Source organism: Phyllostomus discolor, chromosome 6 (assembly GCF_004126475.2).
Source record: "Phyllostomus discolor isolate MPI-MPIP mPhyDis1 chromosome 6, mPhyDis1.pri.v3, whole genome shotgun sequence".
Taxonomy (NCBI): Eukaryota; Metazoa; Chordata; class Mammalia; order Chiroptera; family Phyllostomidae; genus Phyllostomus; species Phyllostomus discolor.
The window spans coordinates 112838697-112864039 of NC_040908.2; the positions used below are offsets into that span (position 1 = coordinate 112838697).

The 25343-nt window shown below is 37.4% G+C and overlaps 1 protein-coding gene across 3 annotated transcripts in view; it reads left to right on the forward strand.

The window, feature by feature from the left end:
* Positions 1–25343, forward strand: part of LOC114499443 (prolylcarboxypeptidase) — an 89211-nt gene that overhangs the window by 42274 nt on the left and 21594 nt on the right. For all 3 annotated transcript variants that reach the window (XM_028515630.2, XM_036028744.1, XM_036028745.1), the window contains 5 exons: positions 5702–5842; positions 8925–9026; positions 12268–12449; positions 12692–12849; positions 13617–13789. In XM_028515630.2, the coding sequence (XP_028371431.1) occupies positions 5702–5842; positions 8925–9026; positions 12268–12449; positions 12692–12849; positions 13617–13789 (756 nt within the window). The remainder of the gene's footprint in view (positions 1–5701; positions 5843–8924; positions 9027–12267; positions 12450–12691; positions 12850–13616; positions 13790–25343) is intronic.

Consider the following 25343-nt stretch of genomic DNA (forward strand, 5'->3'; position numbering starts at 1 on the left):
CACTGCATTCTCACTCCTGTCCCTCAAAGCACTGGGGAATTCAACCCCTTTGACCCTAAAGGCTCAGTGGAGCTCTGCTGTGGGGTAACTGTAAGTGTAGGTAGTTGTACAGGACCCTTATGGAGCTATAGGACTTGATAATTATATTTTAAATGGTGAGTTAATTAAGCAGAAGGGAAATTGCAAAATATGCATATATATTCAAAATTCATTTTAAGCTTAACATTATTGTCATTTTTATCATTTTTGACATATATTTTTAATATATTTTATTGATTATGCTATTACAGTTGTCCCATTTTCCCCCTTCACTCCCCTCCACCCTGCACACCCTCTCCCACCCACATTCCCCCACTTTAGCTCATGTCCATGTGTCACAAGTTCTTTAGCTTCTACATTTCCCATACTATTCTTGCCCTCCCCCTGTCTATTTTCTACCTACTATCTTTGCTACTTATTCTCTGTACCTTTTCCCCCTCTTTCCTCCTCCAGCTTCCCTGTTGATAACCCTCCATGTGGTGTCCATTTCTGTGGTTCTGTTCCTATTCTAGTTGTTTGCTTAGTTTCTTTTGTTTTTGTTTTAGGTGTGGTTGTTAATAATTGTGAGTTTGCTGTCATTTTACTGTACATGTTATCTTCTTTTTCTTAGATAAGTCCCTTTAACATTTCATAAAATAAGGGCTTGATGATGATGACCTCCTTTAACTTGACCTTATCTGAGAAGCACTTTATCTGCCCTTCCATTCTAAATGAAAGCTTTGCTGGATAGAGCAATCTGGGATGTAGGTCCTTGCCTTTCATGACTTAGAATACTTCTTTTCAGCCCCTTCTTGCCTGCAAGGTCTCTTTGGAGAAATCAGCTGACAGTCTGATGGGAACTCCTTTGTAGGTAACTGTCTCCTTATCTCTTGCTGCTTCTAGGATTCTCTCCTTCATTTTTACCTTGGCTAATGTAATTCTGATGTGCCTTGGTGCATTCCTTCTTGGGTCCAACTTCTTTGGGACTCTGTGAGTTTCCTGGACTTCCTGAAAGTCTATTTCTTTAACCAGAATGGGGAAGTCCTCCTTTATTATTTGTTCAAATAACTTTTCCACTTGTTACTCTTCCTCTTCCCCTTCTGGTACCCCTATAATTCAGATGTTGGAATGTTTAAAGATGTCCTGGAGGTTCCTAAGCCTCTCCTCATTTTTTTGAATTCTGGTTTCTTCATTCTTTTCTGTGTGGTTGTTTCTTTTTTCCTTCTGGTCCACTCCATTGATGTGAGACCCAGCTTTCTTTCCATCACTATTGGTTCCCTGTGTATTTTTCTTCATTTCACTTAGTGTAGGCTTCATTTTTTTCATCTAATTTGTGACCAAAATCAACCAATTCTGTGAGCTTCTTGATCACCAGTGCTTTGAACTGTGCATCTGATAGTTTGGCTATCTCTCAGTTGCTTAAAAGGATGGGTTCTAGGGCTTTCATTGGTCTTCTGGCCATCTCTCTCTCTCTCTCTTTTTTTTTTTTTTTTTGGTCTGGTCACACCTGTTACAGTGAGTGGCGGAGCTTTAGGTGTTCACCAGGGCTGAGCACCCCAGTCGCTGGGTTGGGACGTTGTATGTGGGGGTGGGGTCGAGAGGGAACAAGGGCGCTTACTCCGCTCTCCTTGGGACTTCAGTCCCTTCTGCTGTTTCCTCCGAGCAAACTGGGCCCCTCTGGTACCAGTTTATGTGTGGGTGAGCTTGTGTACACTGCGGGACCCTCCAAGGACCTCTCCTGTGGGGCTGGGTGTCTCTCCGTGTGCCTCAACTCCCACAGGTGTCCTCAATCAGTATCCTGAGGCTCTATTTCCCAGCGCTGGGATCCTGGGTTGCACGCACTGCCTTGCTTTACAATCGCCGCCTCACTGGGTATGCCATTTGCCACATCTTGGCTGGGGTCTGCCAGCTGCCGCTTGCGCATTCATGGTCCACCAGCTGTGGTCTTGCGTGCCCCCCGCCATGCCTTATGCGCCTGGTCCCAACTCTCTGCTCTTTGCGCCTCGGCTTGCGCCCGGCCACCCAACTCCGCCCCTCCTACCGGCCTGGATGAAGGGTGTATTTCAACTTCTTGGTTTTCCGACTTCCATTCAGATCAATTTCCTGTCAGTTCTGGATGTTATTCTGTTTCTAAATTGTTGTTGTCCCTATTTTGGTTGTGCGAGGAGGCACGGTGCGTGCGGCCACCTATTCCTCCATCTTGGCTGGAAGTCCCATTTTTGACATATTATTTATTATGTTTCTTGGAAAGTCTCAGTATCCAATGTTTTTGTTTTCTCAGTATAGATTAATTTTTTTAATTAATTTTATTTACTTTTTTGCTGAAGTTTTTTCAAGTAAATTATACACAACATGACATTCTATCTCTAAACTCTATATACAGCTGTAAAAATAAATTTTTCTTATGTAGCTAAAATAATACCATCACTTCTAACAAAATTAACAAGTCCTTACTATCATCTAATACCTAGTCCATATTCAAACTAACCTAATTGTCTCTAAGTTGTCATTTATATCTTCTTGAAACCAGGATACAACCTGGATTCGTGCATTGCATCTGGTTATTATGTTTCTTAAAATTTACTTAATCCAAACAGTCTCTTTTTTAAAAGTGCTTAAAAGCAATTTATTCTTTTAAGTAGTTTAAATACTTTCCTTATAATATTGTTTAGAAGGTTTAGATACAGCAGCCTAGCTCTACCTAAATGATCATCAGATATGAATCAGTGACAACTGAACTACTAAGGTATGATTCCATGTTGAAGCCAGTAAGCCTGAGGATAATGCTTTGAGGAAGTGGGCAGAGTAAATTCCTCCTTTCCTATTTAGTTGTTTGTCACAGAAGCAGGAGCTTGCTTAGTTGCTCAATCCTATGTAGAGGAGAGAAAATCTCCTTCACCAGGGAACAATACTTGCCATCATTCTACCCCCCTCAGTGTTCTAATGCCAGTTTCCACTGAGGCAGTAAAGCAAGCAAATTTACCTTTTGGATAATTTCACTATGATCAAATAATCCACAGTGGACAAAAATATAGAAGATACTGTAATATGATTGCAGTTTAACTCTAGCAATTATAGATGAGCGATTTAAGTGGCAACAAAGCAAGCCATTTGCTGGAATGATGCTGTATTTCACAGAGCTTTATCTTCTGAGTTTTTCCGGATCACCTAGCTAAAGACAGTCTGTTTCCTTCAGTGGATCATATATTCTCCTTCCCTCTTTTTTAAATTTTATTTTTATTTATTAAGTGTTTTAAATTTTATTTTCAGTTTCAGTTTACATTCAACACTGTTTTGGATGCATAGCAAAGTGGCCAATCATATACTTTATACAGTAATCTCCTGATATTTTTACATGGTACCATACAGAGTTATTACAACATTATTGACATTACTTCTTATGCTGTACTCCACATTCCTGTGACTGTTTGTAACTACCAATTAGTACTTTTAAGTCCTTTCACCTTTTTCATCTGGCATCACTATCCCTCTGCCTTCTCTTCCCTCTAGCTATGAGTCTGTTCCTATTTTATTTGTTTATTTTGTTCCTTAGATTCCACATATAAGTGAAATTGTATGGCATTTGTCTTCCTCTCTGACTAATTTCACTTAGCATGGATCTAGATACATCCATGCTGTTGCAAATAGTAAAATCTCATTTTTTATGGCTGAGTAATATTTCATTGTACGTATGTACCACCACTTTTTTATGCACTTGTCTATTGATGAGCACTGGGGTTGCTTTTATATTTTGATTATTGTAAATAATGCTGCACTGAACATAAAGGTGCATGTGTTTTTTTGAATTAAACAGCCCTCTTATTTATTTATTTATTTATTTATTTTTATTTTAATCATTGTTCAAGTACAGTTTTCTCCCCCCTACTCCCATTCCAGCCCGCCCACCCAACCCACTAAACAGCCCTCTTTTAATGACATTGCCTTGCCATTTTCTTGTAAAATGTCCCACCTTAGGATTTTTCTGATTGCCTCTCCAGAATGTCTTCAGCTTGTTCTGCCCTGTGTATTTCCAGGAAACTGGAAATTAGATCTAAAGGCTGAAGTAAGATGCAGTTGAACATTTTTGTCAGGAATTCATCATAGGTGATTTGTGTTTCACACTGTGCCATGTGGAGAGATATATAGTCCCTGCCTGCCTCCGTGTCAGTGACGCTGACTCACATTGATCAGTAGACTAAGGTGATGACAGTCTGATCCTTATGTTATGAAGGTACAGGTTCCCTTTGTGAAAAGAGAGTACTTTCTGTGATACAACTTTGGCACTAATATGAACATTCATTTCCCTGTCATCCATTCTCCTAATGCTTTTAATGCTGTTTTATAATTTTTGCCTGAATCAATAACTTCATTAGGGTTTATAAAAACTATCATTTTTCTAATTCTGTCATTTCTTCTGCAATAGCTGACATTTGATTAAATAGAACTCTTTTACATCAACTGGGATTGTTTAATACCATGAAGCACAATTCTGGTGCAAAGGCAGGTTAAATGTTGAGTTCTTTACCTTTTTTTATTCCCAATTTCAAAGGAGTTGGTTTAATAGACATCTTATGGTGACAAATGAACATATTCCTTGCTTTCTCTTTTTTCATATGCTTAGGGACTAAGGATTTTCATGAATTGAATATTTTAATCAATTACAATTATTCTTATTTGCATTCAATTTGTTTTCTATTCAATTCACTAAACTTTACTCAATGATAATATCTTGTAGTTGGTTCCTGTGTCTGTTAGACATAACTCCATTACTTTTTGAGCACTTCCTTGCTTCCTTGAACAGCAAGATGCATAGCTTTATCTCGTAGCTTCCTTGTCCCAAATGTCAGTCAGACATGTTACAAATGAGCCCTAGTTCCTTTTAGTGGGCAACAGTCAGATACCAGATTGTTGGCCCTTAAAATGTCAAGTGTTACTAGAGTGACAGTATTTATAGACCTTGTCAGTGTTCTGTTTAATTTTTGAATTTTGATAATGATAGTTTAAATAGTGAAAATTCAGTGAAAGGGTAGCTCTGTTTTAAAAATTGGTTCACAAAATAGAACCAGACTCATAGATACGGAAAACTGACTGACAGTATTCAGGGACTAGGCGGAAAAGGTGAGGGACTAAGCATAACAAACAAACAAACAAACAAAACAACAAAAACTCATAGACACAAATAATATATGGTGATTACTAGAGGGAAAGAGGGGCAGGGGGAGGTAGAAGAGGTTAAATGGAGATCAAAGCAGGCTTGACTTTGTTTGGTAAACACACAGTATAATATGCAGATGGTGTATCATAGAATTGTGCACTTGAAGACTTCATAATTATTAACCAGTTTCACCCCAATATATTCAATAAAAATTTTACAAAATTAATAGGTTGACATCAGTATTTCCCATTCAATTTTAACATTATTGTGTTTTAAAGTAGCAAATTGATTTTATAGTTATATCTTTACTCTTATGCTGAAAATCTTGACCACCAATAACATTACTTTATGTTATAATATAAAGAAAATAACAGTATTGATATTGCTACTAATAAAATCAGTTGAAGTTTAATTTTTTGTAATTTTTATAGCATAGTTTGATTTTAATGGAAGAATACATTTAATTACTTTTTTGTTGATCCCATTTAATTACTTTCCTTTGTAATATGTGTTTTGTTTTTGTCATAGGTTGATCATTTTGGATTTAAGATCGATAAAACTTTTAAACAGCGTTACCTGTTAGCTGATCAACACTGGCAGAAAGAGGGTGGATCCATACTTTTCTACACTGGTAATGAAGGGGACATTATCTGGTTTTGCAATAATACGGTATGTACAGATTTGTAAAGTTCCTATTCTTTGTTTATCTTTTATCATTATAAACTGGAAAGATATTTTACAGTATATATGACCAAATATTATTGTATTTAATTGTGAAGTTCTTTAAAAAACTACAAGAAAATAAATTCAATAGAAAAGCAGCAAAATAACATGAATAGGCAGTTCACAAAACAATAAATACAGCTATCCAATAAGCCTGCATGTTCAGCTTTAAAGAATTATACATGAAAAGAATGAAATATCACATTTGGACAATTGAATTTTAAAAGATTTTTCTTACAAATTCCAACTTTTTCTAGAGTAAACAAGAATATGAAGGAGATGGGAACAGAAGTATTATGGTGTATAGCTATTTTACAAAGGCACACATTTCTCTATCTTTGTTGAGTATTATACTTTCAGAGTCCAGGACTGCTAGGCATATAGTAGGTACTCAATAAATATTTGTTAAATGAATGAATGCATAAAACCTGATTAAAGCCAATGTAAGTGAAAAAAAATACAAATTAATTTTCAAATAGTAATAGAGAAAGAAAGATAAAGTTGTAGCTATGTTTTAATTTAGCTTTTCTGTTTTACCGTTTCTCTTGTCTTTATGAGAGTGAAAAATGGTATAGTTGTTAGCTTGCTTTCTTTACTATATTTTCTATTATCTTTTATAATAATACTTAAATTCATTAACAAAACTTAATTCAGAAGGACACATGATATGTGCCAGAGCTGCCACTAGAAAATGTGACTATTCTACTAAAAATCTAGATGGGAATTACCTTAAAGTGGAGACTGAGTTCTATTTTCTCCACTGCCAATGTCTGCCATGTGCTTGGTACTCAGGATGTCTCAGTAAATGTTGAACTGAACTAAACTGAAAGCAAAGATATGAACCCAATTACACTGTGTTATTGTCTGCCACACTTCTGATTATTTCCTCTGGAATGTTAAGGGTGTAAATATGTTACTTGAAATAAAACAATTTCCTGAGAAATGAGAGGCTAGGATGTCTATTCTCTTAGATCAGAGACGAATGAAATCAGAACTTGTTTTCTGTCAGATGCCTGCCCTGGTATTCTGTGAAACAACTGAGTCTGCCTTGTCTGCCTTTCTCTTTCTGTGTGACTTCCCCTTATGCCAAGGCCCCAGGGCCGCTTCTCCAGTCCAGGGATGTCCCCAGCTCCTGTTCTTCTGTATTGTAGGCTGGGAGCTGTTCCTGCCTCTCCCAGCCCCTGCTGGTCTCACTGGCACTGCAGTGAACTGAAGGCTTGTCGGGGAGTCTGACCTCAGAAGTGGTAGAAGGGAACACACAGTGTAGGAGGAACATTCCAGAGAACTGGCTAGATAGAGCCAGACCCTGGAAGGACAGATCCTGGTCCTTTCCCAGCCCTACACACCTTTTCACACTTACTGAAGTGTTCCAGTTATGTATGCACATATTCTGGACATTCATTTATTGAGAGGCAGGATATCACAGTAGTCAAGAGTGAAGACTTCAGCTGACTGATAAGGTTTGAATTTTGGTTTTGCCATTATGCTGTGTGACTCTGGGCAAGTTTCTTATTCAGTGCCTCAGTTTTCTCATCTGTTACATGAGTATAATAAAAATGTTTAGCTTATATAGTTATTAGGTGCTTAAAGAATCAGGTGCCCTGCACAGTCCTGGTGCATAATGTTATTAAATGTTATTACATTACATGGACTTCTTTTGAAAAATAAAGATACCCCAGAAGTCAAGGCAAATAATCACTTATTACAACATGAATCAGTTCAAATAAATTGCTTCCTCTCAATGTGTGGGGTCAAGTCCACAGAGGTCTGGCTGCTATGATGGATGGTCCTTACCTTTAATAATCTCATAGTCTGATAAGGGTAAGACACACATGTAAGCAAATATTGCAACTGGATAATAGAGATCTGTACCTAGCACAGTGGTATTGAGAGGAAGGAGTGATGCGCACTGTCAGGGTGTGGCAGGCAGAGGATGATGCCCTTGAGCTGGGTGTTACAGGGTCTAGAGATAAATGGGAGGAATGAGTAGGGTGTTAAGAGGGGAAGTGAGGTTATTGAGATCATCACAGATATCAGTTAAATTCTCCATCTTCACATGCATACAGCTCTTTTAATTGTCATTATTGATTAAAACAAAAACTTTTAGAATTTTTTAATCTTTTTTAGGGAGCAGCACATTAAAAAACAAAAATCTTCAGTAGGGATGACAAGTAGTTTTAATGTATGTTAAATCTAAATCTAATTGATGTATGTTGGCTGCCTAGAATGCTTTGTTGAGATCATTCTGAGGACACCACGGATAAGAGTGAAAAATTGCAGTGACTGATTAATGACCAGCAGTGTGTGTGGAAATAAGAATGTCTTACAACACTGGGTGATTGTGCTCTTGAGCCATGTGTGAATTTTGGTGCTGCTACTTCCTGGCCATGTGACCGTGGCAGGTTATTTAAACTCTTGTGCCTCAGTGGCCTTGTCTGTACAATGGGAATAATCAAAATGCATAGCTCTTAGATTCTTGTGAAATTAACTAAATTGATACTATATATAAAATGTTTACAACAGTGCCTGACACATTGCAAGCAGTCAGTTTATTAACTATTGCTAGTTACTATTTCTTTTCAAGTAAATAAGATTAATATAAAAACCCAAGTGAGTCCAGTATGCTTATTTGTACTGTTTTCTCTCTTATGTTGTAAATGTCTAAGAGTAGAAAATAAACTTAGATATCCTCAGCGTTTTCTTACACTGTATGGCACACAGTACAATTTGAATACTATTTTAAACAGAATGTTGATTCTATCGCTGGAGTGTCAGAATGAGTGTTGGAATGAATCATGGTTCAGCAACTTGGAATGCTTTTTAATTGTTTCATTATAATTGCATAGTGTGCAATTCATGTGCAACAGTGAAACATCAATTATGTCATTTATCTGTAGAGTGAATATAAGATATGCAGTTCTTAGCTCTTTTTGGTCTGATTTAACATACATTTCATATGATTTGCAAAAGGTTTAATGACTTTTTTCATGTCCCGATTTTATCCTCTGAATCTGTAAATTCTTCCTAGGGGTTCATGTGGGATGTGGCTGAGGAACTGAAAGCTATGTTGGTGTTTGCTGAACACAGATACTATGGAAAGTCGCTACCTTTTGGTGCCAGCTCTTTCAAGGTATATATACTGTTTACTTTTAAGTTTAAAGGGTTTTTAAATTTTATAACATTTTCTAATTACAATCCCCCTATAAGAAATAAATAACAACTTTAACTAGAACTGCCTGAAATTTCAATAATTTGTATTTTATCTTTCACCTTTATTTACAATATGAATAGATTGAGACTTTTTAAAGCCATATTCTTATCATTTCTAACGCTGGTCAGTCTTTAAGTCAGTGTGATGAGGCTAGGCCTCCCAGGCCAGCCCTAATCTATGGCTGCAGAGACTGTGCAGAGAACTTTTCAATGTTTCTAAAACATCAGTACATTACACACTTAAATAATTGCACTTACCACTGGGAAATATATGATTGCTCAAATGTTTGTTTAATAAGGTGTTTTTAGTAAATTAAGGACAATCTCTATGATTCAATGAGGCTAACTGGCCACTTGGATTCCCTTTTGGCCTTTCCCATTCTCCCAAGGAACTTTGGTCTTGGCTACGGACTCTACACCTCATAAACCAGGACCCTTTTCCTCAGCTGTGTCATTCTGGTGATATCCTTGTGCTTCTGGCTATATGATTTTGTCATCTATACTGTTATTTACTTAATGTTTTCCCTTAAGCAGTTCACTTTTCAACCTTAGCACTACCTTAACAAGGACTTTACATAATATCCTTATGATTTATACCTAATAAACTGGCACACTTTTTCCTCAACTGAATCATTCCGGTAATATCCTTGTGCTTCTGGCTATGTGATTTTGCCATCTGTACTATTATTTACATAATATTTTTCTTTAAACAGCTCACTTTACAAACTTAGCACTACCTTAACAAGGGTTTCATGTATTGGTTATTTTTTCTAAATTATATTAAAACACATTAAATTAAAAATGTATAGTACCTAAGAACATTATACATACCACCAGTGTACACATACCATGTTTTTGGGAAACTCTTGAGTTAGAAGTTCTTGGGGTCAATTATTTTTTTCAGCTGCCTGTTTTAAAATTTTTAAAATTTTTGCTCTCTGAGGCTTTATTATCTTGTATTATAAATAAATGAAAAGTTCTTATAGATGAAAAGGAGAACAACTTGTTCATATTTGTTGGGCTGTATAGGAAAATCTATTGTTTAACTCATTTGCATAATTATCTGATTAGGGGAGATGTCAAGTCCTGAAACCACTGGGAAGTAGTCAGCTTGTGGTAGATAGAAACATAACCTCCTCTCTTAGGTCCCTATGGTTCATACTTTGTTAACAAAATGGAGCTAAGAGCTCTCTGTGTTAAACTTCTTCTCTTTGCGTGATAACAAATTCATCAGTCACCTAGGGGATATTACAAATATTATGCCAGAATTGGAAAAAAAATGTTCACTGAAGTATACACGTGCCATGAAAACAAAGTGAGGAATAGTGACAGACAGTGAGAGGGGAGGTAAGAAGTCAGAAGGCTGAAGGAGTAGCTGACACATAGGAACGATGGGAGCTATGTGATCCAATGTGCCAAATGATGGGAGGAATCAAACACGGTGGCCAGACCAAAGCATGAAGGCCAAATAGGATAGCCTAATGGAGGTATATAGCCATAGCAGTTATCAGTTACTCTGTACCTATTTCCTCACAACTTGGTGGCTTAAAACAACACTAAACATTTATTATCTCACAGGAATTAAGAGTGACTCAGGTAGGTGGTTTTATTTCAGGGGGTCTCGTGAAATTAAGAAGTCAGCTGGTGGTGTAGTCATCCGAAGGCTTGCCTGGGGCAGGAAGTCCCTCTCCTCTCACGGAGGGTCCACATAAGTGACAGACTAGTACTGGATGTTAGCGAGAGGCTTCAGTTTGTCTCCCCCTGGGTTTCTACAAAGGCCTACTTGAGTGGCCTCATGACATGGTGACTAGCTTCCCTCAAAGTTGACAATGGGAAGAGCAAGGTGAAACTTCTGTGCTTTTTATGACCTAAGATTGGAAGTTACAAAGCATTTCTGTCACATTCTATTTGTAAGAAGCAATAAGTACAGCCCAAGTTCAAAAATAGAGGAATTAGGCTTCACCTTATAAAGGGGAGATACCTCATTAGTCTCCCTAGCTTAGCAAGACTCTGTTTGAGCTTCACCTCCCTATACTGCAGTGGGAAAATTGCCCCTGGGCAGAGACCTAGATGATCATGGAACTTACTTTATGAGTGTCCTTCTCTGAGCTGTCTGTGTCTTGTGTTGTTTTATGATGCCTAAAAATAGTTGCTCCTTAGGTTGTTTTTTTATTTTATTTTTAAGATTTTATTTATTTATTTTTAGGGAGAGGAGAAGGGATGGAGAGAGGGAGACAAACATCAATGTGTGGTTGCCTCTTGCCTGCAACCGAGGCATGTGCCCTGATTGGGAATCAAACCAGCGACACTTTGGTTCGCAGGCCCGTGTTCAATCCACTGAGCTAAAAAAACTAGCCAGGGTTTTGTTTTTTTTTTAAAGGATGTGAAAGCTTTTTTTTTTTAAGATTTTATTTATTTATTTTTAGAGAGGGAAGGGAGGGAGAAAGAGAGAGAGAGAAACATCAATGTACAGTTGCTGGGGGCCGTGGCCTGTAACCCAGGTATGTGGCCTGACTGGGAATCGAACCTGCGACACTTTGGTTTGCAGCCCGCGCTCAATCTACCGAGCTATGCCAGCCAGGGCTAGGGTTGTTTTGTTTTTCCTTCTTTGTTTTTACTCTAATTTTATAGTTGTTTACAACAGACATCCTAATTGTTTTTAGTTGTTGTTATATCAGACAGAGTAATTTTTCTGATAGAATGAATTTTATTTTTGTTGGCTATTCTTACTTCAATTTTCCACAGGATGTAGCTTACCTTTGCCTGTGTGTTAGCCATTTTAAATGTTTGCAGATTTGAAATAAAAGTTATAATACATCAGTTATCTGTTAAGCTTAGCATTGTATCTCGTTACATTTGCTGTTATATGTTATTTACAGTTTATTGTTTCTACAAACTCGACAAGGTCTTTGGTAAATAGCATTTAATAGAAATTGTATTTGAATGCAAAATACATTATGTTCTTTCCACAAACTTAAAATCACTTTAAATCAGCATTGCTGTGGCTTTGACCAGACATTTTAACTCAATTGGCTAGAAATTCTATTTGGAGAAAATTTATCTGAATTTGGCATTTTTTCAGGATCTACACTATGCCTAAGCTACTATTATGTGCATACTCATACCCATGTTCTTTGTTATTTATTTATTTATTTATTTAGGATTCCAGACACTTGAATTTTCTGACATCAGAACAAGCTCTGGCTGATTTTGGAGAGTTAATCAAACACTTGAAAAGGATAATCCCAGGAGCTGAAAACCAACCTGTGATTGCTGTGGGGGGCTCTTATGGAGGCGTGCTCGCAGCCTGGTTCAGGATGAAGTATCCTCACATGGTGGTTGGGTAAATAAATGCATTTATGTTGGACATGAGAACTTCTAAATGGTTGTCAAGGCAAACCTAGAGATTTATTTTGGGTAAAACATGTTCCATCTATTATACTGAGATTTCTAGTTTCTATCTCATTAACAGCTATTAATTATTTTATCATCATTTTTGTTCAATATCAGTGTCAATTTTAAAACTTGATTTTGATGAGTTACATTTTTTTTCCTTTTCTCTTTCCTTGTTTTATTACCATTTAGAGCTCTTGCAGCCTCTGCCCCTATCTGGCAATTTGAGGATATAGTACCATGTGGTGCATTTATGGAAATTGTAACTACAGATTTTAGGAAAAGTGGCCCAAATTGTTCTGAGAGCATCCGCAGTTCCTGGGATGCCATTAATCGACTCGCAAGAACTGGTGAGCTTTAATTAAGAGAGTGGAATCGTGATTTTTTTCAGTCTTTCACTTGTCAAATTGAGTATTTCCCACTTTTTCTATAAATGTTTTATGATTTTTTTCAGTCTTTCACTTGTCGAATTCAGTATTTCCCACTTTTTCTATAAATGTTTTATTTGAGTATGACATACATATTTAAATATAGCACTCAGAAAAGTACACAAATCAAAATGCATAGTTTGATGAATTTTCACAACGCAAGTGTGTAGTGTAATCGCTATCTAGTCAAGAAATCCCCTTGTGCCCTTTTCACTCACTGCTTCAGCATTTCCCAGACTAATCATTGTTCTGACTTCTAAAACATCAATTAATTATACTTGCTGTTGATTTTTTAGTCATTGAAATTGTATACTATGTAGTTTTGTGTCTGCTGTCTTTTGCTCAATGTGTATTTGTCAGATATATCCATTTGTTTTATTCAGTTGTAGTTTGTACCTTCTCATTCATTGCTTTACAGCGATTTATTTATTTATTTATTTATTTATTTCAATAGTATGTATAAAACAGGGAATAATTCAGAATATAAATTCTGCTAAACTCCATGAGGATAGGCAGCTTGTCTATCAAGGATTATCCAGTTGTTCTAAAAATATCTTACTGATGTTGAAAAAGTATTCTTGGAGAAATGGTATAGAAGATTGAATTTTCTAAAATATCGGGTGAAGAATCTATGAAAGCTTATGTTATGCAGTGTTTTTTAGATGTCAACATTGTGATTTTATTCTTAGGTACTGGCTTGGATTGGCTTTCTGAAGGCCTTCACTTATGTACTCCATTAACAAATTCTCAGGATGTTCAGCGTTTGAAAGATTGGATCTCTGAAACCTGGGTACATCTGGCAATGGTGGACTACCCTTATGAGTCTGACTTTTTACAGCCTTTGCCTGCGTGGCCAGTCAAGGTAACAGGAAAATGTTTTTTAATCACTTTTAATAACATACTTTTCATTTTTGTGTGCATGAATTCTGTGCCTTTCAACATCAGATGAATCCCAGAGACAAAGAATTAGTCAAATCTAGGCAGGAATCTTGACTTCTAACACTCTCTGGTTACTCAACCTTGGACATGTTACCTACCTTTTCCAAACCTCAGTTTCTTTATTTAAATAATGGAGATAAAATGCATAGGTTAGCCCTGGCTGCTGTGGCTCAATGGATTGAGTGCTGGCTTGCAAACCAAAAGGTTGCAGGTTCGATTTCCAGTCAGGGCATAGGCCTGGGTTGCAGGCCAGGTCCCCAGTTGGGGGTGCATGAGAGGTAACCAATTGATTTATCCCTTGCACTTGGATGTTTCTCTCCACCTCTTTCTCCCTCCCTTCTCTAAAAATAAATAAAATCTTTAAAAAAATGCAGAGGTTATAGTAATATGAATTGGAAATAAGGCTAATAGTTGCTATTAACGGACTAATTACCATATGTCAAGTTCTAGGTTATGTATTTTGCTTATTCAATTTGTTTAATCTTTGTGATGTATGTGAGATACATAGATCTATGTAATACATGGTCAGTGTTTAATGAGTGGCAGCTGCGTATCATAGCACTGTGATTCAGGCAACAGCTTCTGTACTGTTAAGTGCTACATACATCATAAAGGGTCATCCACCTACAGCAGCATGGAGTGGAAAGAGCACTGACTCTGGATCCTTTTACCATTCACCAGTGGTGTGATCCAGGCAAGGCTGTCTTCCTCCTGAGCCTTTATGTCTTCCTCTGCAGAATGGGATACTGATATCCACCTTAAGGTTGCACTAGGATCAGATAAAATATTGGATGTGAATACACTCTGGAAAGTGTAAAGACACATTGCACCATAAATTTTAGGGTTCTTTTGTACTAAAATTTGTTATACATGCTCTTCTGTTTATTTGTGTGTGCTCTTAAAATATTCCTTTGTAAAGAATACTCCTCTTAGTTTTAAGAACAAAGGCTGGCCAATTTGTTGGTTATCAAATTTAGAGAATATACCTGATCTATAGCTAGAATGAGTGCTGGAAATATAAACAGAATTGATAATACAAGAACCAGGTTTCAAAAGCACTTTTACTATAACTGTCCCTTTGAACTATTGAAAGCACACCTTGCTTAAACCTTTGTAACCCGAATGGAACAAGGTCATTTGCTATTAGAGATATTTTTCTTCCTTTAAAAAGTATAATGACCAGTGGGTGTCTTGCATGTAGCATGCCAGAGGTCAGTGTGTCTTGAATTAAATTGAATTTTGATAATACAAAGTTATTTAAAAGAGCAGATCTCTCTCGTGGTAAGAAAACCTGAATCAAAATAGTGAGAAAAACTAAATCTGAACCAATTTGTCTTTATATATGTCTATGTACTAATAATGCATTATCCTTTTATTATTTTATTATTTACAAAGTACTTTCATAGACACTATCTTATTTAATCCCCACAAAAATACTATGAGAGTGGAGGTATAATCCCATTTTTATGGAGAGGAAATTTAAGCTCAGCAAAGAGGTGAGGATGTAGAATTGAACTCAGGCCTACCACTGTTCTGAGTCTATGATCTACCACATTGCACTGGGGTAGGACAAGACTGTCTAAAGGTTTCGGTGGATTGCTGGCCACAGTGTGACAGTTATCAGATTTAATTCTGTCCTCTGTATACATAGTAAGAATTATATGTGCATCCTTGCCCACCTGAGAACAAATGAATTGTGAGATGGTAAAAACAAGGGGAATTCTCTTGTTTTTTAGAAGAGAGTTTGGCAAACTATCTATAAAGGACTAGATAGTAAATATTTTAGGCTTCGTGGGCCATATCGTTTGTGTCACAGATACTGAAGTCTGAAGGTATAGTTAAGAAAGGAGTAGAAAATAGCCATAAACAATGTATAAATGAATGAGGATGACTGTGTTCCAATAATGCTTAGTTATAAAACAGGCAGGAGGCTGGATTTGGCTGGGGACTGTCGTTGCCAACCCTGATTTAGAAAAAAAGGTAGAAGAATATAGCTTTTCAGTATTCATTTGTTTATGATTTGGAACAACGGACAGTCTCACTTTGTTTTTTTCCCCCATTTCTTTAATGTTCCTTTTAAGATACTTTTCTGTTGAGTCTTAAATGTAAATAAATATTCCATTTTTGTCTCTCTTAAATAATCACTCAAAGTGACTGGAGTATATCTCAAATATTTAGTCACCTGTTTTTGATTTAGCACAGTCTATTTTTTACCTTCTGTATATATGCATTATAAAAGTTCATTTTTAAGACAAGATAACTTTGTGTCTGTCCCACAATCACCCTTTTTTTTTTAATCTAGGACTAGTTCTTGTCACTTTCTTAATTATTTCTTACTGACTTTATCCTTCCTTTTGATAGATTAAGGAATTTTTGATTGTTTATGATATATTTATAATTCTGTTTCTTGTCTGTACCCCACCAAAAATAATCTTTTCTCTTTGCCTTACTTAAGAAACATTGATTGGCCAGATCAGTCTTCAGTTTTATCCCATCTGATTTTAGAATTTTTCTACTAAATGTCTCCCTCTGAGACTTCTGGGTTCAGACCACTGTCTTTTACTGTTCATTCTGTTTCTCCTTTATTGACCCCCATTCTGTTTTCTCAACGAACTAATCTCTAGAACACTACCCAGTTGGGGACCTCTCTTTCACTTGGATAGTTCCATTTAACCAGGACTTTACTTCCCTCTGATACACTTCCTCCTTTTTTAAAGGGCTGACAAACAGTTGTTCTGTTCCTTTTTATTTTAAAACTTACATTTTATTTTTTATATTAAGTTTATTGGGTTAACATTGATTAATATGATTATATAGGTTTCAAGTGTACACTTCTGTGATACTTGATCTGTGTATTGCACTGTGTGACCACCACCTAAAGTCAAATCATCTTCCATCACCATATACTTGGCCCTCTTTACTCTTTACTAACTTCCCACCCTTCCCTCTGGTAACTGCCACACTGTTGTCTGTGTCTATGAGTTTGAGTTTTATATTCCACTCTGACATAGGATGGTGAGATAATAAACAGCAGTTGGGTTATGGTGAAAAGCAGTTTCTTTCCAGTTCTGTCTGGACCTTGTAATGTTCCGAAGGATCCATAGGCAGTGACTGAATGCCATGTTTTTGTGTCAGCTCAAGTATCCTTTTCTTTAATTTGTCTTTGGACTTTGCATATTGAGACTCCATTTGCTTTGTTTACTGTTAACAGCAGCTGCAACATTCATGCAGAAGTAATCATGGACTTGGCTGATAGGACACACGGAAGAACAGAAAAGGGAAATAGGAAACACCTCTGTCAGTGAACTGCTCTGTTAGCATAAAACTACTGGTCTCTTCTCAGCTTAAAGAGTGGTCTTAAAGGATATTGCAGAGTTTATTTATTTTGGAGTCATTTTTTTAAGCTGATAACTCACCCAATTGTTTTGCTTAGTGTTCTGATGATGCAGATAGATGTTGTGAAATAATAAGATATAAAGTGGAAAATCTCTTCTGTTTGTCTTGGTTTGGTAATGTATGTGACCTCTCTGGGTGGTTTTAAGCAGTTTAGGTGCATTCTATGAAAAGGGAGCTTTTAATGACAAAACTAATGTGATTATCTGAGTGAGTGTGAGAGGGGTATTGAAGCCTCAGAGAATGAAAATCTGTTAGAAAAGCTGAATGTATCTGTATAATCCTTTCTCTAATATGGATGGATCATACTAAGAGGACATTGTTTTTTGCTTTTGTTTTTTAATTCAATCTTAATTGTATTTTTTTTACATTACCATTTAGTCCCCTTATACCATCCTCCCCTGAGAAATCACCACACTGTTGTCCATGTCCATGAATCCATTTTCCTTTTTGCTCAAACCTTCCACCCACTGACCCACCCCCGCAACTAGTTCTTATCTGCTGTCCATTTATGAGTGTGTCTCCATTTTCATTGTTAGTTCAGTTTGTTCATTTGATTACATGTATGATTGAAATCATATAGTGTTTTTCTTTCTAATATACTTTTTAAAAATTGTTGTCCTATAACAGTTGTCCAAATTTCCCCTCTGTTGCTCTCCCCTGGCCACCCCCCCCCCCCCCCCCCCCGCCACTCTCACAGTCAGTCCCCACCCTGTTCATGGCCATGGGTCATTTATACTTGTTCCTTAACTAGACCTTTCCCCTCTCCCCCATGCCCTCAGGTTGCTGCCAATCTGTTTCTTGTTTTCATGCCTCTCATTCTCTTTTGCTCATTTGTTTGTGTTGTTCACTAGGTTCCTCTTATAGGTGAGATCATATGGTATATGTTTTTTTTACCTCCTGGCTTATTTCACTTAGCATAATGGTCTCTAGTTCCTTCCATGCTGTCATGAAAGGTAGGAGTTCCTTCTTTCTTTCTGCTATGTAGTATTCATTGTGTAAATGTACCACAGTTTTTTGATCTGCTCACTTACTGATGGTCACTTAGGCTGTTTCCAGCATTTGGTTATTGTAAATAATGCTGCTATGAACATTGGGGTGCATAGGTTCTTTTGAACTGGTGTTTCAGGATTCTTGGAATATAATCCCAGCAGTGGAGTTGCTGAGTGAAAAGACAGTTCCATTTTTAGTCTTTTGAGGAAATTCAATGCTGTTTTTCATAGTGGCTACACTAGTCTACATTCCCAATACAGTGTACTACGTTTCCCTTTTCTCCACAACCTCTCTAGCACTTACAGTTTGTTGATTTGTTTATGATGGCCATTCTGACCAGTGTGGAGTGGTATCTCATTGTGGTTTTCATTTGCGTCTTTCTGATGGCTAGTGATGTTGAGCATCCTTTCATATGCCTATGGCTCCTCTTTAGATCCTCCTTGGAGAAGTGTCTGTTCAGGTCCTTTGCCCATGGTCTTTTTTTTTTAAAACCTATCTTCTTTCCTTCATCTTTTAAAAAACTTTGTTGCTCAATTTTTCTTACTCTTATTCAAATGCTTATCCTTATAGGTGGGGGATACTTAAAGCTTTTAAGCAAATTGTTATCTTCACTTTCTCTGGTGTCTTGGGCTCAAGGGGCAGAATTGAAATATTTGGGTGCAGAGCTGATTTAGTTTGGTGTATGCTTAGAATGTTCTATTATCTGCAGTATTTCTTTTATTTTTTAAAATTTATTTTATTGATTATGCTATTACAGTTATCCTGTTTCCCCCCTTTATTTCCCTCCACCCCACACCCCCCGTCCCACCTGCATTCCCCACTTTAGTTCATGTCCATGGGCCATACATATAAGTCCTTTGGCTTCTACATTTCCTATACTATTTTTAACCTCCCCCTATTTTCTACCTGCCATTTATTTTTATTCCCTGTACCTTTTCCCCTATTCTCCACTCTCCCTCTCCCCACTGATAACCCTCCGTGTGATCTCCATTTCTGTGACTCTGTTCCTGTTCTAGTTGTTTGCTTAGTTTGTTTTTGGTTTTTTTTTTTTGTTTGGTTGTTAATGATTGTGAGTTTGCTGTCATTTTACTGTTCATATTTTTTATCTTCTTTTTCTTAGATAAATCCCTTTAACATTTTATATAATAAGGGTTTGGTGATGATTGAAATGCTTTAACTTGACCTTATCTGGGAAGCACTTTATCTGCCTTTCCATTCTAAATGATACTTTGCTGGATAGAGCAATCTTGGATGTAGGTTCTTGCTTTTCATGACTTGGAATACTTTTTTTTGAGCCCCTTCCTACCTATAAGCGTTCTTTCAAGAAGTCAGGTGATAGTCTTATGGACACTCCTTTGTAGGTAACTGTCTCCTTTCTCAGTAACTGTCTCCTTTCTCTTGATGCTTTTAAGATTCTCCTCTTATCTTTAATCTTGGCTAATGTAATTATGATGTGCCTTGGTGTGTGCTTCCTTGGGTCCAACCTCTTTGGGACTCTCTGAGCTTGCTGGACTTCCTAGAAGTCTATTTTCTTTGCCAGATTGGGAGAGTTTTCCTTCATTATGTTTTTAAATAAGTTTTCAATGTCTTGCTCTTCCTCTTCTCCTTCTGGCACCCCTATGATTTGGCTGTTGGGAGGTTTAAAGTTGTCCTGGTGGTTCCTAAGCCTGTCTTCAGTTTTTTGAATTGTTGTTTCTTCATTCTGTTGTGGTTGAATGTTTATTTCTTCCTTTTTTCCAAACCATTGATTTGAGTCCCAGTTTCCTTTCCAGCACTGTTGGTTCTCTGTGCATTTTCCTTTATTTCACTTTTCATAGCCTTCACTTTTTCCTCTATTTTGTGACCATACTCACCCATTTCTGTGAGCATCTGATTAGCAGTGTTTTGAACTGTGCTTCTGATAGGTTGGCTACCTCTTCATCACTTCGTTGTATTTTTTTCTGGAGCTTTGATCTGTTCTTTCATTTGGGTCATTTTTTTTTTTGTCTTGGTGTGCCTATTATGTAGTGAGGGGCAGAGCCTTAGGTACTCACCAGGGTGGGGCACCCTGCATTGCTGGTTGTGTTGCTGTATGTGGGGGAGGGTTCCAAGAGGGAACAATGCCTCTTGCTTAGCTCTTGGCCAGCTTTCAGTCTCTTCCCCCACTACCCACAAACAAACCCTTCTGGTGCGGATTCCTATGTGGGTGGATTTGTATGTGTTCTAGGACCTGTGGGTCTTTCCAACAAACTTTCCTGTGAGGCTGGGAGTTTCTTCCATATCACAACCCACATAGGTCTTTTCAGTCAGAGGTTTTGTTTTTTTTTTTTAAATTTTATTTATTTATTTTTAGAGAGGGAAGGGAGGGAGATAGAGATAGAGAGAGAGAGAGAGAGAAACATCAATGTGCGGTTGCTGGGGGTTATGGCCTGCAACCCAGGCATGTACCCTGGCTGGGAATCGAACCTGGGACACTTTGGTTCCCAGCCCGCACTCAATCGACTGAGCTACGCCAGCCAGGGCCCAGTCAGAGGTTTTGAAGCTTTATTTTCCCACGTTGGAACCCTGGGTTGCGCAGTCTGTCTTGCTCCCCAATTGTTTCTCCTGGCTTATCTGCAAGTGATTGTGGGACTGCCCGCCCCAGTCCTCTAGCCACTACCTTGCCACGCATCCTCTCCACCCTGGCTGCTCATCTTGACCCCTCCTACCGGTCTGGATTAATGTTTCTTTTTTAACTCCTTGGTTGTTAGACTCACATACAGTTCGATTTTCTGTCAGTTCTGGTTGTTTCTTGTTTTTAAATTGGTTGTTGCCCTTCTTTTGTTTGTGCAAGGAGGCAAAGTATATGTTCCCGTGCCTCCATCTTGGCCAGAAGTTGCAGTATTTCTATACTCTGTATAAACACAATTATTAAAATGGATATCTAATGCTGATTTTTAGTTTTTCCTGAATGTTTACTTTTGTTCTGAGAAATAGAAAGTGATTTAAATCTGTTAATTTCATGCTATTCTTGAGTCTCACATTGTTTTACAGTTCTCTTTTACTATAGCATAATAAAAAGTTTTATTATTTTATAGTGCCACAGAATCCTTTCTAAGTTTTTACCTAAAAAATAAACTTAGAAAAATATAAAGACTATATACAAATAAAAGACATTTATTAAAAAAATTAAGCATGATAATAGTCACAGGAATGTAAATGTAGCATAGGAAGTATAGTCGATAGCATAGTATAACTATGTATGGTGCCAGGTGGGTACTAGACTTACAGGGGAATTCACTTCCTAAGTTTGTAAACATCTAACCACTATGCTGTACACCTGATACTAATATAAAATCAGTTTTTATGAGTGTTGACTATAATGGGAAAATAAAAATAAATATCATTAGGCATGAGATTACAGGTATATTTAGGCACTGTTTGTGTTTTTATTTGTCTCATACCCTGTAACTTCAAAGTTGAGTATGTGTAGTGTACTGGTTTAGGAATGGAAGCTTCACAGGGAGTCTTATTTGAATCCCAGCTCTTCCACTTCATGGTTGTGTGGCTTTGGGCAGATCTTTAAAGCACTGTGTATTTTAGTTTCCTCATCTGAAAAATGGGGATAATAGTAATTGTAATGCTTATTAGAGTCATTAAGAGAAATTAATAGGACCAGGTATATACTAGGCACTGTATCAGTGCTTACCTATTGTTATCATATATCAGGGAGAAAGATTATTTGTTTTATCAGGACTTTGTGGCCAGAGTCTGGGTTCAAAACCTGTACTCACAGTTTTTAAATTCTAAGCTTGTTTCTTCCTGTGTGAAATGGGGACTGTCATTATGTTTCTCCCTGCATCACTGTAGGGAAAGTACGTGACCTCAAGGAACATTCAACGGTTGTACTAGCAGCCTCAGCCTCAGCTCTCCACATATCATTGAATTTATGGCCTTAAGCAATGCCTTATGTAGAAATTGTTTAGAAGACGCTGTTAGTGCCCACAAAATAAATAGAAAATATAGTACAGGGGCTACCTTCATGTTGAGTATTTTGGGTGGAAGTGGTTGGCGGGAACTCATTTCTTGTTGTCTGATTAGATCATGTCCCCCAAGTAAACATTCAACAGATTTAAGTGCTTGCCCTCAAAAGTGGGTAATGTCTGCAAATTATCAGGCTTAAGTTGAAGTATTATATGACCTTAAACTAAATATGCCAAATTTGACATATAAACATGGCAATTTCATAGGGTTCAACATAGCATTTACATAAGTTTTGTGTATCCTACAGATCTTCAATGAAAGTATATGAATATGTCCTTTTGAATTACTAGCCTTTGAATAAATTTGGGAGTAGTGCTGAGGTTTTGTTGGTATGACCTCAGCATTCTTTGGAAAGATTTATTTACTCTTTGCTAACAAAATTGTTAAGGAAATACATAGAGAAATGTAGAGATTCTGCTTTCCATGCTAGAGGATGATGCTTGGATTTAGAGTCTCTGAGTTAGGAAGGAACTTTTGAAACACCTATAATAACAAAATTTTCTTACTAAATTTGCAAATAATTTTTACGTGATATTTTTCTGAATTCTATCTAGTATATTGGTAGAATTATAAATGGGTACTTCCTTTCTTTAAGGCACTTTTTTAAGTGTTTTATCATGCATGCTATTACAGTTGTGCCAAATTTTCTCCCTTCTCTCCCCTCCACACAGCCCGCTCTCTATAAGGCAATTTGATGAGATGTTGCAAAGGCCTTAAAATTTTTACTTCCTTTGAACAAATACTTCCTCTAAGAATTTATTTCAAGAAAACAATTTAGGATAATTGTAAACATTTAGCCTTAAGTATATTTATTGTAATCTTACTTGTAATAATGAACGATTGAGAATGATACCATTGATCAATTGTAGGGTTTCTTCATCTATTCCTCAACTCCCTATTCTGATTGCTCCCCCCTGGATTTTCTCATGCTGGTCAGTGTCCTTCTTAAAGTGCGGTGGTCAGAACTGGACCCAATATTCCAAGGGTGCTCTGACCTCACGGAGGAGAGTGGGTCCAGGACTGCCCTTAATCTGGACATGGAATTTCTGTCATCAGAGGCAAAGTTTCTCAGTGTCATCTTCTTTCTCTTTGTATAATTGGGGCTGCCAAAACCCAAGTATTGTCAACTGGTGCTGGTCCCCAGCTGTGCTTTGTGTCTTTTAAGGGACAACAGTAACTGCTATTTTCAGATGCTATTCATGGGATCTCCTCTTTTCTTTGCCTGACAGAGGCCCAGTGTTACTAGTGCTGAGAGGGGATCTGATGTCAACATGTGAGTCACACTCACTTGCTACTGTTCCTTTCCAGAGTTTGAGGCCACTCGTTGCTGCAAGTCAGCACCGTCTGTTCCCCCTGCCCAGCTTGCATTGTCTTCCTGCCTCATCTGCCATGCTGTGCATGAACATAATGCTCTTCTCTGCATTTCATGTGTCTATTCTGTAGTTTTGTGCTGCGTTTTGAAAGAGCTGAATCCACTATGGGTGTCCACATACAGGAAGCAATGCTGATCATCTGTTGGAAATAGTTAATTTAACAAATTCTGTGATTGATTCTTGATTTCCCTATTTTCTTGGGTATTTATAATTGGCACATTCTTAGGGCCAGTTTTTCTGAGAAATGTGCCATGGAATTAGATATCTTTTATCTTACCATTCTCTAACTGTTTTAGGCTTGGTAAATTCATGAAGCTTTCAGTTTAGCACAATTCTGTTTTTCTGTGTGCACCCTAAACCCTGGTGTGTGGCCTCACAGTTAATTTTTTCAAGTAAAGAATATTTAGTTATTTGAACATTTTGATTTCTGATTTTTTCTCACACTCAATATTTCCAAAAACTTATTGGAAATAATGCATACTCCATCTTCCTTTTGGAAAGTCACATTGTAGTTGAGCATTTTTTAAAAAATATATTTTATTGATTATGCTATTATAGTTGTCCCATTTCCCCCCTTCATTCCCCTCCACTCTGCACACCCTCTCCCACCCACATTCCCCCCCTTTAGTTCATGTCTATGTGTCATAAGTTCTTTAGCTTCTACATTTCCCATAGTATTCTTGCCCTCCCCCTGTCTATTTTCTACCTACTATCTTTGCTACTTATTCTCTGTACCTTTTCCCCCTCTTTCCTCCTCCAGCTTCCCTGTTGATAACCCTCCATGTGGTGTCCATTTCTGTGGTTCTGTTCCTGTTCTAGTTTGCTTAGTTTGTTTTTGTTTTTGTTTTAGGTGTGGTTGTTAATAATTGTGAGTTTGCTGTCATTTTACTGTACATGTTTTTTATCTTCTTTTTCTTAGATAAGTCCCTTTAACATTTCATATAATAAGGGCTTGGTGATGATGACCTCCTTTAACTTGACCTTATCTGAGAAGCACTTGATCTGCCCTTCCATTCCAAATGAAAGCTTTGCTGGACAGAGCAATCTTGGATGTAGGTCCTTGCCTTTCATGACTTAGAATACTTCTTTTCAGCCCCTTCTTGCCTGCAAGGTCTCTTTGGAGAAATCAGCTGACAGTCTGATGGGAACTCCTTTGTAGGCAACTGTCTCCTTATCTCTTGCTGCTTCTAGGATTCTCTCCTTCATTTTTACCTTGGCTAATGTAATTCTGATGTGCCTTGGTGTGTTCCTCCTTGGATCTAACTTCTTTGGGACACATTGAGCTTCCCAGTCTTCCCCAAAGTCTATTTCTTTAGCCAGAATGGGGAAGTTCTCCTTTATTATTTGTTCAAATAACTTTTCCACTTGTTACTCTTCCTCTTCCCCTTCTGGTATCCCTATAATTTGGATGTCGGAACGTTTAAAGATGTCCTGGAGGTTCCTAAGCCTCTCCTCATTTTTTTTTGAATTCTGGTTTCTTCATTCTTTTCTGTTTGATTGTTTCTTTCTTCCTTCTGGTCCACTCCATTGATTTGAGTCCCAGTTTTCTTCCCATCACTATTGGTTCCCTGTGCATTTTCCTTCATTTCACTTAGTGTAGCCTTCATTTTTTCATCCAATTTGTGACCAAAATGAACCAATTCTGTGAGCATCCTGATCACCAGTGCTTTGAACTGTGCGTCTGACAGGTTGGCTATCTCTTGGTCGCTTAGTTGT